Source organism: Pipistrellus hanaki (assembly GCF_964339955.1).
Source record: "Pipistrellus hanaki genome assembly, chromosome: 8".
Classification (NCBI taxonomy): domain Eukaryota; kingdom Metazoa; phylum Chordata; class Mammalia; order Chiroptera; family Vespertilionidae; genus Pipistrellus; species Pipistrellus hanaki.
In genome coordinates this window covers 78,758,821-78,777,490 of record NC_140510.1, presented here as the reverse complement: position 1 = coordinate 78,777,490, position 18,670 = coordinate 78,758,821, and the positions used below count along the sequence as shown (strand labels likewise).

General features: G+C 40.9%; 1 protein-coding gene across 11 annotated transcripts in view; it reads right to left on the bottom strand.

The window, feature by feature from the left end:
- The window catches only part of PIKFYVE (phosphoinositide kinase, FYVE-type zinc finger containing), a gene marked incomplete at its 3' end in the record, with an annotated part of 66,109 nt that overhangs the window by 31,722 nt on the left and 15,717 nt on the right, over window positions 1–18,670 (bottom strand). For 7 of the 11 annotated variants that reach the window (XM_084892925.1, XM_084892934.1, XM_084892930.1 and 4 more), the window contains 10 exons: window positions 18,471–18,609; window positions 16,690–16,847; window positions 14,483–14,594; window positions 13,506–13,653; window positions 12,805–12,972; window positions 8,002–8,061; window positions 6,103–6,232; window positions 5,381–5,561; window positions 4,012–4,086; window positions 1,671–1,778 (listed from right to left, as the gene is read on the bottom strand). In XM_084892925.1, coding sequence (XP_084749051.1) covers window positions 1,671–1,778; window positions 4,012–4,086; window positions 5,381–5,561; window positions 6,103–6,232; window positions 8,002–8,061; window positions 12,805–12,972; window positions 13,506–13,653; window positions 14,483–14,594; window positions 16,690–16,847; window positions 18,471–18,609 — 1,279 coding nt within the window. Of the gene's footprint in view, window positions 1–1,670; window positions 1,779–4,011; window positions 4,087–5,380; window positions 5,562–6,102; window positions 6,233–8,001; window positions 8,062–12,793; window positions 12,973–13,505; window positions 13,654–14,482; window positions 14,595–16,689; window positions 16,848–18,470; window positions 18,610–18,670 lie in introns of those variants that run through there. The other 4 variants (XM_084892935.1, XM_084892926.1, XM_084892932.1 and 1 more) reach the window with 3 other exon arrangements.

The window sequence follows — 18,670 nt, the reverse complement described above, 5'->3', positions numbered from 1 at the left end:
CCACAACTGAATAGGGAGGAAGGAAAAAATCAAATCAGATGCTATTTTCTATCAACTCCATCTAAAAACTGTAATATGGCAGGAGGAGTTAAAGCCACGTCTTACAGCACCTCAGAACAGGATGCTTGAGGCTATACAAATCAAGCCCTGTTGCTTAAGTACATATTTGCTCAGAGCATGCTTCTCTAGCATGTAAAGACTTTAGTCTGTTAATCTGACTGCAAGAATGGAGTTAAAATAAAGCAGATCAATTTAAGTATAACTTTTTTGAAAATTATATTGTGGATTTCAATTACCTAGATCATCAGTTTCAAGATGCACAATTTTACACATTGTACCACCTCTGCAACCAGGATGTGTATTACGATCAACGTAGTTGTGATCAAATCTTTTTTTGCTGACACTGTTGGTGAGATCCAGAAAACCAGCCTCAGAGTACCATGAATGATAATTGTATTTCCCCTTATTCCTTATTTCAGTTCTCCCCTGAAAAGCCACAGAGTCAGAGCTAGAAAACTGGTATATATCTGGTCAAAGACTCTCATTTTTATTGAAACATGGCTAAATTCCAAACAAGAAAACAGCCCAGGTAACAGAGTTCATTAAGCAACAGGGCAGAGAGTCAAAGTTTCACAACCCTGCTGCCTTTCACCACAAGACAGTTCCTTCTGGTGGTGTCTATGGATTCAGTTCAAAAGTGATCGTGCCTTCCACTCTCTGAAAAATGTGCCTATCACCTATGAATTTTCAAGTAATGTTCTTCCTAATTGTTTCTGGAACTGAATATAAGTGTTTCTGCTCTAATAAGATATACACATTTCTGAAAGTATCCCATTTTGAAAAATCACAAATTAAAACTAATACCATTTATGGAATAAAAAGAGTTGGAGCAGAAAATTTAAAAACCTATGCCACTTCATATGCAGGGCACTAACAAAAATAATAACTGGTACCCTGAGAGAGAACTGGGACGGCCTAGGCAGGCTGCTCAGCATAGCTGGAGGCTGCCTCAGGGAGACTCACAATGTATACAAGCACTGCAGCGGCACAGCTGGCATAGAGCGCTGAGCAGCAGAGGAGTAACAGCTCCTGGGAGGGAGCCTTTGGGCAGCAGCTCCCTTTTAATCACTAATGCAGAGTCAGAAGGTGCAGCCACAGAGCGGAGGGTTATACTCCGACTAAGCTTTCTGGGTCCCCTCACTTACGAAGAACCACATGGAAACCAACACAACTTCCATCTGACATTATGCCCATTTACTAATGGCACATAAAACAAACTGACGTTCTAAGAACATGTGTATGAAGAGAAAGGCTATATAAAAACCAGGTAGTGCTACTGGAAACCTGGTAAGATAGAGAAATCCTTAAAGTAAATCAATGACCCAAGTGAGAAGGAAAACCAGAATTGGATTTTCACTCTTTTACCTCATATATTCCCTGAAAGTCATTATGTTCCCTTTAACACTCTGAACCCTTAGAGAAGAGACAGGTTTTTGGTAACCTTTTAAAGTGTACTACAGGAAAATGTCTTTTCTAATAAATGTTTAAAATAAGAGCAATCAAGTTTCTTTGCCTGTCAGATTTCACAGCGGGAAGGAGTTGTAGGAGTTATCAGGCATCACAGTGTACAAATACCCTTCTAGGTTCTTGTTCCAGTGAGACGTTCTTACCTGCAGCACAATAGGGTCAATGCAAGTAAACTTAGTTTCTTCTCTGTAGAGGTACTCAATGGAACACTTCAATAGAAGAATTTTGGGATTTTTAATACAAGAATTCATCTACAAAAAAACACAACACACCAGTCTGTTAAATTTTTAAAGTTTGTACTTTATAGACATTCTTTAATCATAACTTCAAATTTATTATGTCCTTAATTCCTCTTATATTTGTATTAAAATACTCTCATTTAGTTCTTTTGTGGTATTCTTATTTTTCAAAGCAAATAAGTTAGTTCAAAGCACTACAAAATGAGGCTTTGTTTCACTAATGCTATTTTAATCTAGTCCACTATAATCTTATTGCAGTGTTAAAAAGAAGATAATAGTAAATATTATCTTCTTTTTAACACTGCAATAAGAGATACCAAGTCTGGGAGTCTTTAAGCCCCAGACTTGGTATCTCTTATACCAAGTTAGCTTTGCAAAGACTCAAGAAGTGTAGAGGAGGGAGAAATTAGTTAAAATGCTTCCTGAATATATTTCTAAAAGAATAAATTTCAAAGCATCATATATCGGCAAGCCAATTGAGTAATAAGAAGTTTAAAAAACACCTTAAAGCATCCTCAGAAGCAGTCAACCAATATACCCTAACCATGCAACTGAAGACAGGCAGACAGCCTGAATGCTCCAATGGAATGGAGTTTCAGACTGACCAAGCATATAGACTCCCAGCTGACAAACTGTCCTGAGAACAGTGACTCACCAGCAAGGGAACTACAGTCAGGGCTCTTCCAGAAACTACGAAGTAAAGACTAGCTAAATATGGGCAGTGGGGCAAGACACTCATTCAAGCATGCTTCTACCACCCCCTCATACAATTTTCAGTTCTGGGGAAGAACGCAACAAATTCACCTCTGTTCGACAGAGCTCATTAATCTGGTCTAAAGCAGCGTTTTTCAACCGTTGTTCCGCGGCACACTAGTGTGCCGCGAGATGTTGCCTGGTGTGCCGTAGGTGCAGACAAGACAAGAATTTTATAATTTTTCACTATTTTGTTTACCTAATATTTCATAATAAAGTAATTATAAAATACTTTCTTTGTGTTTATTTGATTCCTATTCAAGAGAATTACTTTATATATAGTCAATATAGGCACAGAGTTAAATTTTTTAACATTTTCTAATGGTGGTGTGCCTCGTGATTTTTTTCATGAAACAAGTGTGCCTTTGCCCAAAAAAGGTTGAAAAACACTGGTCTAAAGGACTACTTTAATGGGTAATGTACTATTTTAGAAAGACAATGTAGGTCTACTGGCTTTGGATCACTGCCATGAAATATCAAATCCAGGCATACTTTTATTTATCTACTACGACTTAATGCCTTACAAAAAATAAAGTATTAGTCTCTGCTTAGAAAAGTGAAGACAGGGCAATAGCTCATCCATCTAGATTCTAGACCCTAAGCTAGACATCTGCCTGAGTTCTCACAGTAACCACATCAGTACTCCCAGAGGTGGGGTCAGGTACAGAGGTTTCAGTAAGCTTCCTTAGTGATTCTGAAGCACAGAGGTTTGAGGATTCTAGTGTATTATAGGTTACTGGATTCTCAAAAGGTAAGGATCAACAATGACATGGGGAACCCCCCCCACCCCCCCACCAATGCCCACTTTAACAGCAGCCCGTCCTGCCCCTATTTCCCACACTCCCACTCCCCTAAACTTACTGAGTGAGACTCTTTAGGGGAGGGGCTTAGGAACCTACATTTTTAACAAGGTCTATCCATGATCCCAATGCATACTACACTTTGAGAACAAGTGATCTTCGGAATAAAGTGTAAGAGACTTCATGGGCTACAAAGCCCTTGGCCTGCTGCCCTCAGCCCCTCCCATTCCCATCTTGCACCCGGGGATCTCTGAGTTTCCTTAATAACCAAGTTACCTCACCCCACTCCTCAGTGCAGTGCCAGAAAATGCCTTGGGCCTGAAGGTGAGATAGTGAGACAGATAACAAAATCCCAGTGACACTCTGTAGCTCAGCCCTAGTCCTCTGAAAAGACTCCAGTCCCATAGAGAAACCTCATCCCTGAGACTGAGGCTGGGTCAGGAGAGAAATGACACTAGTATCCTATCATGTGCTGATCTGGAAGCCTAAACCTCCCTTCCCATCTTTCTTCTGATGAACTCCATTTCCCAATCCCAATCATCTGAATTTCTGGAGGACCTACCCTGAACCTCCAAAATTTTGCTCCCCCCCGCCCCCCGGCATACACTGCCAAGCTGCTCCTCAATGTCCTTTCTCCTTTATGTCCATGAGGAGGGTATTGCAACTTATTAGTTTGGCACAAGTCATATTACCTTTTTATGTGCAATATTCTTGGTACAAACAAATCCATTGACAACCACAGAATCAAACTTCTTTCCACCTGGGATCTGATGAAACAAGAAAACAACAAAATTCAATTATACATCCTTAGATTCCAGTCAAAAAGATGCTGTTATTTATTTCCACTTTGTATTTTATCTATTACATAATAAAATCACAGAAAGTTTCAGGATATATAGTTCTTCCTTTCAACCAAAAATTAATGGTATCTAACACAATTGTCTATTCTCACACCTCCCCCTCTCCAAAGAACTATCTGGTACTTTAAAATACACATTTGAGTGAACAAATTGGTGCAACCTGGCAATTAAAACCACTATTATACATCCGGTTTCCATTTATTAACACTGGTATAAATACATAAAGTGCTCCATTACCATCTAAATAAAGCAATTACCCACTGCTTTTCCTCAGAACAGTGACAGTAATCTGAGTGCAAGCCTTCTCACACATGACACACCACAGAAGAGGAAACAAGAAAGGAGGAAACTATATTTGTTTGGTTCCCAACTCATCCCACACCTCACTAGCCCATTCACCTCTCACTTCCTGAGTGGCTTCCATGCCCTTCAAGTGCATTGCTAACAAATACAGCAGACAGAAAAACCTCCCCCTCCTTGTCTAGCACCCTCATGGTAATGACCCTTGTATTTAATGAATTAATTTTATTTCTTTTATTTAGGTTTGATGAGTGCATTTTATTATCTGCTGTTTGCTACCAATTAGATACCAAAAACCAAAAGCTTCTGTAAACACAAGAGGATTAAAGTTGAGAATTAAAGAATGCTCCCCAGCTACTCATGATACTTTTCAGGGGGATTCGGATGGACTGTTTTGTTTTGTATTACTCACTCTGCTTTGTTGTAAAAATATCCCTAGAGCACATCTGTTCTCTCAAAGGTACTTGGTGGCATTTGAGTATTTAAGAAAGAAGCTTCGGGACATATAAACTCTCAAAAACTACAACAATGTTACCCAGAGAAGGGCTAGCTTTGGAAGATGTTCTTGCTTACAAGCCACTTTGTAAGATCTCCATTTCAGCTTAGCTGATAAATCTTGAAAGCGCACATGTAACTAACTTGTCACAGCTATATGTGAAATATTATGTAATTAAACCTTACATCAGTCTAACTGCATAATCCTTTCCAAATGTGCTTTATAACCAACTCAGAAAAAATATTTTGTGATGCATGTCACAAACTGTAATGGAGGCATGTTCTAGCACACTTACAGTATTACTAGAGGCCCGGTGCACAAAATTTGTGCATGGGACGGGGGGGGGGGGGGGGGGGGTGTCCCTCAGCCCAGCCTGCACCCTCCCCTATCTGGGATCCCACTCACTTTTTTGATGTGGACAAACTGACGGATATCCATGTCATCATCGCGGTTCTTCACATCAGGTCGGACTGTCTGAACGACCTGGCAGACCAGCGATACAATGATGTCCCTCCAAGATGGTGACAATGACTCACTATGGAGCAGCTGTTGGAGTAGTGCCATCATGTGGTTATGATTAGCTGAACTACAAAAATGTTACAAAAAAGAAGTTTGCATGGTTAATACTGACAGAGACAATAATTCTGAAGATGCAATAGGCAGTCTACAGAGAAATCTATGATAATAAAAGTGTAATATGCTAATTAGACTGGAGAAGCTGGGGCTGTGAGGGGAGCCCGGTCCCGGGTGCCAGAGGCAAGCTGGGCAGGCAGCAGAGGGAAGGCAGGCCTAATCTTACACGAATTTCGTGCATTGGGCCTCTAGTAAGCATATAAAGAAAGGCTCACAGATAAAGTCTTCCTGGTCAATTTTATCCTTTCATTATACCTGCACCTTAATGATCTAGACATAAATAAAATTGTGAATATCTTCAATTCCGATAAAAATTCAATCTGATAAAAATCTTAACACATAGATTGCAGAAGGGACAGACAGGCACAGTTTAGGATTCTTGTTTTATTAAAATATTTGTTTTGTTTTTATAAAGAAAAAGAACTACACATATGCCTGTCAAGTCACTGAAGATTACTGAAGGAGGAAGTTAAAACAAAAAGCTCACTGCTTACAGCAACCTCTCCATGGCTTGCTTCTCTCCATTCTCCTCCCGCAGCAGCTCCAGGTTGTTGTGGTGCCAGCCCAAAGGCGTGAAAGGCAGCTCTTTGGATTTCTCCTCCACTCGGCGGTTAAATAAGGACTCTGAGTAAAGTGTACAGTGAGAATTATACTTATTATCATGTTTTACATCATCAACCTATGATTTAGAGGCTGCCATAATTTTCTCATTTTTTCTAAATCTTTTTCTAGCCCTCCTCCGCCCTGGCCCCAGGCCTTCACCACCCTACTGTCTGTGACCATGGATTATGCATATATGCATATAAGTTCTTTGGTTGCTCCCTTCCCGCCCATCCACTCTCCCTTGCCTTCTTCCCTCTGAGATTCTACACATAATTTATTTTTTTTATTTTTTTTTTAAGTTAGGCAATTCAAATTGTTGGTGTAAAAAGGCAGACATATACAAATACATAAATAAAAGAATTAAATCTGTTAGGTCATCAATATTTGCAACAGCTAAAATCAGAAACAGAACTATGAAAAAAATTTACATAAGCAAGTAATACTCTCAAGCCAATAATTATAAATACAGCTTCTGAAAAGCAAATAAAATGAGATTTTCTAGTACTTTTGTTTTGGGAGATTAAAAAGGAAGGGGGTTAATCTTCCCTCAAAAGCTACGAACTGAAAGCTACCATGAGCAGAAATGTGAATGGTGACAGAGCAGCATGTGAGTGAGGGGGCCGAACCAGCAGGGACAGGGCAGAAGTCTGTTTGGACCATCCCAGAGGGCGCTTTTTTTTCAATGTGGGGGACACAGGCTTTCTCTTTAGCCAAACATTTACAAGTCAGACCCCAAAATTAGCTATAAAGACACATTGAAACAGAATAACTAACAATTTATCTAAAACGCTGTACAAGCCTTACATTTTTTAAAAGAATAGAAATGGATCCAGATTTAAAAAAATAATAGATAATATTAAATGTTTTACAAAAAATATGCTAAGTTAAGGTTGAAATGTGATTAAATAAATAAAAAGAGGTGGGAAATGCTTACAAAAACTATCTAATCCTTTCCCCTTTAAAGCAAACCATACAAACAAAAAAACTTTTAACCAAACAGTCCCACAGACGACACAGTAAAGCATGCATCCCGTATCCACGACACGTGAGTACAAGAACTGCACATTTCAATTACGTAAACGCTGGTCCACAAACTTCTCGCTGAGCCAGATGCTTGGAGGTGAATTTTAGGAAAGCTGCTAAGTTATAAGATCAGCTGCAAGGGGCCTCCCTCCCTTGTATCAGCTTGTCCTAGTCCCTCTTTGATTTGAAACCCTCCCATTACCTGAGGCCTAAACTGTGAAATGTAAAAAAAATTAAGTAAGGACTCTTTACTCCACAGTCAGCTAAGTAGGAAAGCTGTAGGAAAAGACTTGCATTCTTCAATACCTCCTTTTGTCTCCCAAAAATTGATCGTCAGAGTTAGTCCTTACTCCCCCTTCTGCCTACTTCCCTCCCCAACTTCACAGGGCAAGCAGCATCCTCGTGGATGAGGTCTGCCTGTGGGCTTTTTGACAAGTTTGACAATATATAGGTCAAAACTTAATATTATATTCATGCTATAGGAGAGTATAAATTACTTATGCCTATGAAAGAATACAATTCAAGTTCTACTTAATGGCCTCTTGAGGAATTACTTTTCACATCAGAGACCTTCTCGCAAACCAAGCCCAAGAATATATTCTTGAGTCTCAATAGTCTCAGTTACTACACATACTCAAAATTGTTCCAATGACACCAAAATAACCATATTTTTAGTCCCTCCTTTGTGCCAATCGATGTGCTAGATCTAAGTATATCCTCGTGAACAAAAGAGAAAACACTGCAAGGACAGCGTTGGATAAAATTACCTTTGATGAAGGCGTCACTTATTGAGAGCTGTTGTCCTCCACCGTCAGAAATCAGACACTCTGCATACCGGGAGAGAGAGAGAGGAGCAAGGAAGGAGGGGTTTAGGCCGTGCCAGCACAATTATACAGAGAACACACCCACACCAAGATGACTCACACTTAAACCCATCACCGCCCGGCAGATTCAAGAAAGCTTTAGGCGAAAACGTATATTTCAACTTGTGTCACCCACTTCATACTAAACTTCACATATTTGAATTAACACTCACCAGAGCCCTGAAACAGTAATGTTAGATATAATCTGTAACAGACTTTTTTCCCTTATCAAAACTGAAACGGTTTATGAAAACTGAAATCTTTAGAAATTTGCATAACAAGCCTAAAAGTTACATAATTTTTCTCATGTAGAACTGCATTACTTAACAAATATTGATTGTCTACACGCACGGTGGTTCACAGAGAGAGAAGTTACTTGATAAAATAATACATGGTGTATTTGTATTTCACAAAATAGCTATAAAATAAATTAATACACAAGTAATATTGGCAGGAAATAAAGATAATTACTCAGGATTTTTTTTTTTCGTTTTTTAATTAGAAGTTTAGTTTTACAAAAATGCTAATCAAACACTATCAAATAGTTGTTTGCAATAACTGCTGAACACACTAGGAATGTGCTTTTAGAATTTTTAGAATGTTAAATCTTTTTCTTACAAGTGAAACTTAATGTTTACTTCCCCATGAACTTTTCCGAAGGTCTGTGGCCAAGCACAGTTCAAGTGGGGTTCTTTCTAGCATGCAAATTAAACCACAGTGCATTGTAAGTCCTTTAATGGCAGCAATTTTCAACCTTTTTCATCTCGTGGCACACAAATTACTAAAATTCTGCAGCACACCAGAAAATATATATTTTTTGCTGATCTGACCAGGAAAGGGTCTAATTTTGATTCATTCACACTAAAGGGCTATTGTACTGGCTATTGTCATTGTTTTATTTGATAATCTAAGGGAAAAGAGGTCAGTGTCATAAGCAGTCAGGTACTGCTTGTTTTAAAAATTCCTGCAGCACACCAATTGAATATTAATGTTTTAAGACAGTGATCAGCAAACTCATTAGTTCACAGAGCCAAATATCAACAGGACAACGATTGACATTTCTTTTGAGAGCCAAGTTTTTTAAACCTAAACTTCTTCTAATGCCACTTCCTCAAAATAGACTCGCCCAGGCCGTGGTATTTGTGGAAGAGCCACACTCAAGGGGCCAAAGAGCAGCATGTGGCTGGAGAGCAGCAGTTTGCCAACTATGGCTTTAAGATGTAGTTTGTCCAAAAACTTCTTTCCAGGTACATCTCATTTATAAACAGATTTCAAAAGTCAATGTTTATAAGCCAATATGCTCATCCTTCAAACAAGAAAGCAGAGAAAATATTTTAAATTCTATTTAAAAGCCTTTTCTATTTTATTTAGAAAATACAAGTGTGCCATTCCATCCTATCTAATAGGGGGGGAATATGCTAATTAACCATCACTCTGTCACAAAGATGGCTGCACTCACAGCTGAGGCCAAGTTCCCATAAGGAGCCTTAACAAGCAATCAGCAGGACCTGAGGCTACGCCCTCCCCCGCCCCCATGGGGTTTGACAGGGACCTCAAGGTGCGCTTCCCATCCTGGTACTGGCCTAGGGGACCTCAGGCTGCTCCCCCCACCCCAGCACTGGGCCAGGGGACCTGTGGCTGCACCCCCTGCCTGGCAGGGGGGCTTGAAAGGGGACCTCAGGCCATGTCCCCCACCCAGCAGGGCTTGACAGGGCATCTTAGGCCATGTCCCATAACTGGCATGGCTTAACGGGGGGCCTCAAGGCATGACCCCACCCCAGTCTGGGCTGGGGGACCTCAGGCCATGCCCCCCCACCCCGTCCTGGCATTAGGCCAGGGAACCTGAGGCTCCGTCCCCTGCCCAGCGAGGCTTGACAAGGATGGGACTGGCTGGGTCTGGATCTAGCCCAATGCAGGGGAGGCTGGCCAGGTCTGGGTCTCACGCTATTTTGTGGCGCATGTAGGTGGGTGGGACTTGACTCTGAGTCCCATGATGTGCCCCAGACTCTGACAGGAGGAAGATTTTCATATACATTTTACTAATTTTCTTTTATCTCTGACACTTCTATTATAGAGAAAGGGCAAATAGCAATATTAAATTATTTCCTCTAATTAATCCCCTTTTAATGTGTACAAATTTCATGCACCGGGCCACTAGTCTATGATAAAACGAAGTACATAGACAAGTTCAAACAGATGTTACACTTGGCTCCTACATCTCTCTCACAGAAATGAGTGATGCCAACCCCTGTTCATTCAAGTAATGTATTGGCTTTCACAGCTTTACTCTTCACACTAAAGCTTATGTATGTACGAAAACTCCAGGAAAATTAAATGACAAATTTCAAACATCCAGAAAATCCTATATTCCCTTCACCTAGATTCTGTCATTGTTAACTTGACAAAATCTGATTTCTCTCTACATATTACATATAGTCTCCCCCATACCCCGACACACACACCATTTGAAATTGCATTTTACCACTAATACTCCAGCATGCATCTCTTAAAAAATAAGGGCATTCATTCTTCTCTATAGCAACCATACTGCTTACACATTTATTTTCAATGTCTTGAAGCTATAGGCTGTTAGACAGACATAGGCAAAGCAAGGTCAAAGGGCCAGGCACAGGTCACCAGGGTGGGAAGCCCCAGGTGCCCAGCAAGAAACTGTCAACTGTCACCTAGGACCTTGCCCCGGGGTAACTTTTCTTCCCCTCGCATATCAGTTTAGACCTCCTGACCTTTCCTCCCTGGAGATAACATCTAGGCCTCAGTTGTATTTCCGGCCCAGATGAGCAACAAAACCGGCCACAGATGCTATCGGGACCCACTACATAGAATACGGCCCTCTGCCCAGGTGCCAGGCAATCCATCAGTGACGACCACAACCCTGAATGGACACACCTGGAAGGCTACTGAATATTCTACTAAGATCTTTCCCTGGGAACCGCCCCCCCCCCCCCCCCCCCGCCCAAAAAATAATAATAAAAAATCTCTGTCCTCAAAACTCTTAGGAAAGCCAAGGGCTCTCCCTCCCGGAAGCATTCCCATGCCTTTCCCTGCATTCCCCCCCCACACACACAAACACACCTTACCATTAGCTCCCTCATCCCAAGTTCCAAGGGCCCTTCCTTTACCTTCATAACTAGTTCCCTAAGCCCATCTCTTCTAGGAATTACTTCGTCTACCTCTGTAATTTACCAAATACATGTTCTCTTACAGTTTGGGTCACTTTCTTCATGATTTTCAAAACTTTAACTTTCCAAGAGGTGAAATCATCTGCAAAATGGGTTTCAGACTCTACTTTCAGCAAGCTGAAATTGCCAACAGACATACATGTCCAGAGAACGGACATCAGTGGTCATGACAGATCCCACCTCTGCCCCACATCTGTAATTTGTATCACAAAGGTTTTATCCAATATCCTCCAAGGACCACAGTCCACAGTTAGTTCTCACACAATGCCACGTGTGCTTCACTGCCCTATTATACTCACCCAAATGTTCACCATTTCTCCAACTTCAGTTCTGAGGACGCCCATAAAGATGAGTATCTTACTCATCGTCAGTGCCACTCAAGTCTCCTCTTTGCTCACACCCTCTCTAAATGTCTATTGTCAAATTTCTATTGTTAAATAAGATATATCTTGTAGATAATGGATAATACTGACAATTATGAGAAATTTGTTGCAGAAATGTGAAAGGTTCCAATTATTTTAGCATAGTTGTTAAAGTTCAAAAGCTTCTCTTTCCTGATCAAAATAGGAAGTAGTAAAGAGTTAGGCAGGCACTTCTCATCTGAGCAGACAATTCTGCTTCAGAGAGCTAATAGCTAAAAATTCACACTCAGGAAAAAATCATGGGGTATGTTGCTTCATCTTTATAATGATTTTCAGTTACTATAACATAATGAAATCCCACAATTATTTATTTACTAATGTATTTACTTTTATACAATGCCACCTTAGTACTAAATCTTAAATTGGTTTTTAATTACCTCCAAAAGTGTAAACCTCTTCACCCATTTTTTAAAAGCATTTCGTTTCTCATGAGTTGCTATGTTAGATTTTAGAGTTTACGTTATTTTCCTTTCTACACAAAATTTCTTTTAATATGGCCATTATTATTTTTGAGTTAGTAGACTAAAGTCTAAAATAAGGTAACTAAGAATGAAGAATGAATTCGTTTTGTAAAGAAGAAAACTGTTTAATAAATAGAGTAAATACATAAAGAGTTAAGTAGTAGTAGAAAGAAGTTTTGGAGTATGTGAATGACTTTCCCACAATCCAGCTCAAGCATCTGAAAAGGTTTAGGGAAATAAGCTTTTGGGTAACAGCACAAGCGAACAGGCCTTAAAATGTTAAATGAAGAAAGAGAAATGAATAGAGCAGAACATCCATGTTATAAATGCAAAGAAATACCACCTTGGAAGTTGCACATTAAGGGAAGAGCAGTCAGGTGTAGTTCCTTTAAACTGGAGTGGGGGTCGGGGGGAGTGGTACGAAGGGAGAAGACAAGAAATAAAAGGAACCAACCAAAAAAAGGGTGGGGAGGAGGTGGGGAAAACGAGAGAGGGTGGAATAAAACCCACACCAAATCCCCTCAGCCACATGGGAAGAGGAAGCCAGGGGGACCAGCTGGCACGAGATCCTGCGGCCCGGCTCTCCAGCCTGCGTTTGGATTCCAGATGGTGACTACCTCCTACCTTTTTGGTCAGCAGGGTGAGGGGGCACATGTGGGTACTTGGAGGGCTTCTTGATATGGAAGTTCACGTTGTCCAGCTCCACGTTCAGGCTGATAGAAGCGGCTGAGTCACTGTCCACTGTGGACTGGAAACTGCTGACTGAGGTGCGCTTGCTAGGACTGGCAGAATCTTTTAGTGTTGGGGAGGGGAAAGACATATAGGGAGAGGAGGGGAGCAAAAAATGGGTTTCATCAGGGTATTGGAGGAAAGGAGAAAGATGTTTTTTTAATATACAAGCCCAATGTGCAATACCAAAATGGATACAGTATTTTCACGTACTTCTGTGTAGACTTCATACAATTTGATCAAGTTAAATGTGAAATGAATTTTTAAAGGAAGAAGTATATTGGAGGTTCTGCAGAAAGTCTGATATCATAGTGAAGAGGTGAGAAAGTTGTCTGCTGTGATATTAGCTCAGAGTTATTTTTAAGCTGCTGCAAACTAGAGACTATGGCAAAATCTAAACACGCCAGTAGCCTAACAAGTTTCTTTAGAAAATACTGTATCTAGGACAAAGATTACTATCAGATGTTTACATTTAGTTGGAGCCATAAATCTTACAGTAGTATCATTTCAAGTAAATAAACAAACAAAACGTTCATTTTATCACACATATACAGTAATGAGTCATAAAAACTAAAATATTTGAAAGTCAGACTCACTAGTTAAATTATCGTCACCTTCTTCAGCTATCTGTTCTGTGTCGCTGTCATCAAACTTTATGTCCTTAAACCAGGATGGCTCAGAGTGTCCTTCCACTGAGTTCACTGAGTCACTGTCCGGAGAAGGGGTCTCGGAAAATTCTGTGCTCTGCGAGGATCAACACAGGAGCTAGAAATGCACCTTCAATAGCAACACCGAGGCTATCACACTGCAAATGAATCCCAGCCCAATATTTCTGCTATACTAAGCACTAAATAAGTTTTTTAAAAATAAGTTAAAAGCAACATAGTTATAAACCAACATCATGCTGACAATTCCACTCTGACATTTTTTATTGATTGATTGATTTTAGAGAAAGATGAAGGGGAGAGAAAGAAACATCAATTTGCTATTCCACCCATTTATGCATTCATTGGTTGAGTCTCCTATATGCCCTGACCAGGAATAGAACCCACAACCTTGGCATATAAAGACAATGCTCTAACCAAGTGACCTACCCAGCCAGGGTGAAAATCTCTTTTTTAAAATTTCTATCTTTAAAACATTCTCACTTTCTTAAAAAAATAAATAAATAAATAAAAGAATATTCATGGTTTTATCACTGCTATACAATTTAATACTGCCAATGCATCAATCAATACCTACTGATTAAATTTTTCAATCACTTGGTTATATATACTCCCTCTTAGCCCTAAAAACACAGACACAGTAAAACTGAAAACCACTGAAGATAAATGACAAGCAATGATAACATCACAAGGCCAAGCTTGAGAAAAGACAGAGCAACTGAATTCTATTTGATTTATTTTTTATCACCACTACCTATCAAGTAAAAATAACATTCCCACTTTCCTCCAACAGCAAGGAAAAAACAGAGAAATGAGTCTTTGGGTAATTCAACTACTCTTTATTCCTGCTGCTGAAGGAAGACCTCACAGGAGCCAGCACTGTTCCCACTGGCGCTAACGGAAACTACCTGCAGCGGTCTGTACAGCGCATACTCGTCCCTGAAGATCTGGTCGTGGTGACTGACACAGTCCAGCCAGCGTCCGTCCACCATGGCTTGACCAATGGCTATAGCTTGTGCCCTGCATTAACAACAACAATGAAAACTTTTAAAACTCAGTCAGAATAACTCTGCAGGTACAAACTGAGACATAAACAATTCTTTCCCATCCCCAGCAGAATTGCAATTTTAAATGGTCCTTGGATAGGTAAGGGATAAAACAAGAATGATTTAAAGCTAAACTGAAAGGTTTTCCCAGGTGCCACAGTATAGGACAGTGGTCGGCAAACTCATTAGTCAACAGAGTGGCAAACTGCGGCTGGCTCACGAGCCACAATTTGCAGACGACCGGCAAGGCAGTCCTAACAAAACTCCATTTGTTTCCAGCATTTTTTAAGTACTCAATGAATACATTCTCCTGTACTTACAAAAGCAGTAAAAAAAGGTTGAGAATAGTATGACTCCTCCTCACAAGGAGTTTATAGTCTTGATGAGAATACCAAATATTACAATATTATATATATGTGCTTTGTACCTACACAGACACTTATTAACACATTGCATTTATATGGCATTCCACAATTTATAAAACACTTTAGCCACATCATTTCATTTCAACTTTATGGCTTCTTCACAGTACTGAGAGGTCCAGTTAGAACTGAGAGGTCCAGTCTCAACAAGATTGAATAATTTGACTAAAAGTTACAGCTAAACAGAGAGATAACCAAAACTGGAACCCAGAGCTACGCTGGTTAAAGCTATTTCTCTCTTCCTACGTTCTTGTTTCTTTTTTTTCTTTTTCTTTTTTTTAATATATTTTATTGATTTTTTTTTTTTGACCCCCTCCCTCCCTCCCACACTACGTTCTCGTTTCTTCTCATGAGAAGAAAAGTGGCTAATCCAAGCAAGGAGAAAACTAGGGAACATGTTACCCTGAAAGGCAACAGGACCCATCTGTCTCTTTTTTACAAATGATTTGTGTGATTGTAACAAATCTCTGAGGCACCCCAGTGTAGGTATGGACCCAATTCTCAGGAGAGACTGCAATGGCCAGATTAGGGAACAGGAGCAAGAGAAGCAACTGTGGTCGTGAGTACATTCCCAATCCTGCTAAGCTAAAGAGCTCTGTGTTTGGGGATTACTGCACACTTCTGCTTTTAATAAATTAAGTGACTGGTGACCCCAATGGGTTCTTTGCCTCTGTCCTCTACCAGTGAAAACCCAGAAGGGAGGAGGATTGACTCATTGGCACCCCACACACCAAATGCAGAAAGCAAACCCTTCTCAAAAAGAGCATTGCTTCCCCTTATATCTACAACCATATGTCCTCATTAAAGAAAATGCTAGCTAATAAAATAGTAATATGCAAATTGATCATCATTCCAACACACAAGATGGCTGCCCATGTGGACACAAGATGGCCACCATAGAGGGCCAGCAGGGGAGGGAAGTTGGGGAAGACCGGGCCTGCAGAGAAGGGCAGTTGGGGGGGGGACCCAGGCCTGCAGGGAGGGCAGTTGTGTGTGATCAGGCCAGCAGGGGAGGGCAGTTTGGGGGAGAGGGGGGGGGCTCCAGACCAGCAGGGGAAAACAGTTAGGGGCGATGAGGCTGGCAGGGGAGGGCAGTTGGGGGCAACCAGGCCAGCAGGGGAGGACAGTTAGGGGTGACCAGGCCTGCAGGGGAGGGCAGTTAGGGACAATCGTGCTGACAGGGGAGCAGTTAGGCATCAATCAGGCTGCCAGGGGTGTGGTTAGGGGTGATCAGGCTGGCAGGCAGAAGCGGTTAGGAACAATCAGGAAAGCAGACATGTGAGCAGTTGGGAGCCAGCAGTCCTGGATTGTGCAAGGGATGTCCGACTGCCCTCGAGAGGTTCCCAGATTGGAGAGGGTGCAGGCTGAGGTGAGGGACACAACTCCCCACACCCCATGCATGAGTTTCACGCACCAGGTCTCTAGTCTATATATATAAAAGCCAAGTGACTGGAATGATAGAACGACCTGAATGCCCAGTTGCTATGATGTGCACTGCAGAGGCCAACCGGCCCAATCGGGGCACCCGTTGGCCACACCCAACATCCCACGACCCCTCCCCCCAGCCGCCCCACCCCTCCCCCCAGCCGCACGGGCCTCTAGGTAATACATAGTATCAAAGGGCTTTCTTTCTTGAGCTAGAATTACCTTGTAGTGATGTGTCCATTTCGGATTAGCCAGTTGACTAGTTCCTTCCCCACGATGCAGTTGGGATGCGTTCGCAGCCAGTAGCGGTGATCCTGAAACTCCATTCCACTGCTGTGATGGCAGATCTTTTTCCACAGGTCCTTCAACTGAACGCTGTCCTGAAGTCACATTGTAAGCAAGTAATTACTCCTGAGTAGGGTGTTGTATACCTTTTCAGATTCTTTCTTGTGATTTTTAGATTAAGAAGAAAAACACTCAATTTGGGTGTTTTTGTATAGCTAATTTACACGATTTAATAGAAATGCCACCTGCATGGGGCAAGCTTAAACTCAGCTCACTAATTCCAAATAAAACTTTTTCTCTTGAAAACCTACTATCCGCCGAAACCGGTTTAGTTCAGTGGTAGAGCGTCGGTCTGCGGACTGAAAGGTCCCAGGTTCGATTCCGGTCAAGGGCATGTACATTGGTTGCGGGCACATCCCCGGTAGGGGGTGTGCAAGAGGCAGCTGGTCGATGTTTCTCTCTCATCGACGTTTCTAGCTCTCTATCCCTCTCTCCTCCTCTCTGTAAAAAATCAATAAAATATATTTAAAAAAAAAAAAAAAAAAAAAGAAAACCTACTATCCCCGATCCCTTCCCACCCCAAAAAACAACTATCCCGAATGAGTGTTTTCAGTCAATGGCATATATGATCAGTTTCCTGGTCACATAAGCACACATTTTCATACTCCTCTGAGGAGAGAGGCAAAGGAGGGGACTGAACAGCCAGCAACACTAATCTAGAGTAAATGTTTCTAGCAGCCTTCACCATATTCCCACCAGTCTCACCTACGCCCAACTGCCAGGTGACTTTTCCTAAAGAAAGGCCTTCAATGGGTTACTCCTATCTCAGAAAACCTTCCAATGTTGCTCAGTGCCTGCAGGTTCAAATCTAAACTTGTAGAGACTGAATTCATCGCCTTCCACCAGTTAATAAATAAGTTATTCATTAGCCCCAAATAACTTTCCATTCTCATTGTCCACAGACTCCAACTTAATCCTTCTCCCAATTAATAAATCCTACCTCAATCCATAAAAAACGCCATGCTTATTCTCACTTCTATACCTTCCTCACACTTGTAAATCAGTTTGCTTTCCCCAGTCCATTCCATCCTTCCAGGTCCAGCCCAAGCCTTTCAGTGTAAGTTCTTTCCTGACTTCCTCCCTCACTACTAATGATCTTTCTTTTATATATATATATAAAATTAAAGTATTACTTCTTTTACTATTAAGATCCTACCCATCCATCTCCTATCTACCTTTTGGATTGCAAGCTTGAGGACAGAAGCCATATCTTCCATTTCTTTGAATCATTCTCATGATTGAACATAGTATTTTACACACAGATAAATTCAACAAACAACTGATAATTATCTCATATAAACATACAGTATTAAATGTCTGAAGGCATTCCATGTGCGTGAGAAACATGTTTTAAAGTTTAGATAGCAATCTAGGACCTAACAAAAAGTTAAGCTCTCTCATTGTATAGGCAGACGCTGAATTCTGATTTTGCCAGATGAAAGGGGTCAAGAAAATATTAATGCAATATATGAGCATGGAATGCCTGACCAATTTCTCAGATGATACTAATAAAATTAAACTTTAGCTAATTATTTACCCTAAGTAATTATATGCTAACTGGCTATGTCATTGTACATTCCTTAAAAAAAGAAAAATCAGAGAGATAAACATTCTTTATGATCAGAACTAGCTATGGGCCGAAGATGCTGGAACAGTACCAGAAGAATTTTGCGTTCGTCCTCATTGGTCTCTGTCCTCGCATATGTCCGGTTAGCCTGGGGACTGACAGATGTCTCATATGAAGGCACCATGGGAGAACCAGATCGATCCAGTGACAAGTTAGTAATGCTGGCTGATCTGGAAATAAAAACACAAAGTGAAAACACAGTTAGAAATCTGTCATCAATACATTCATTTT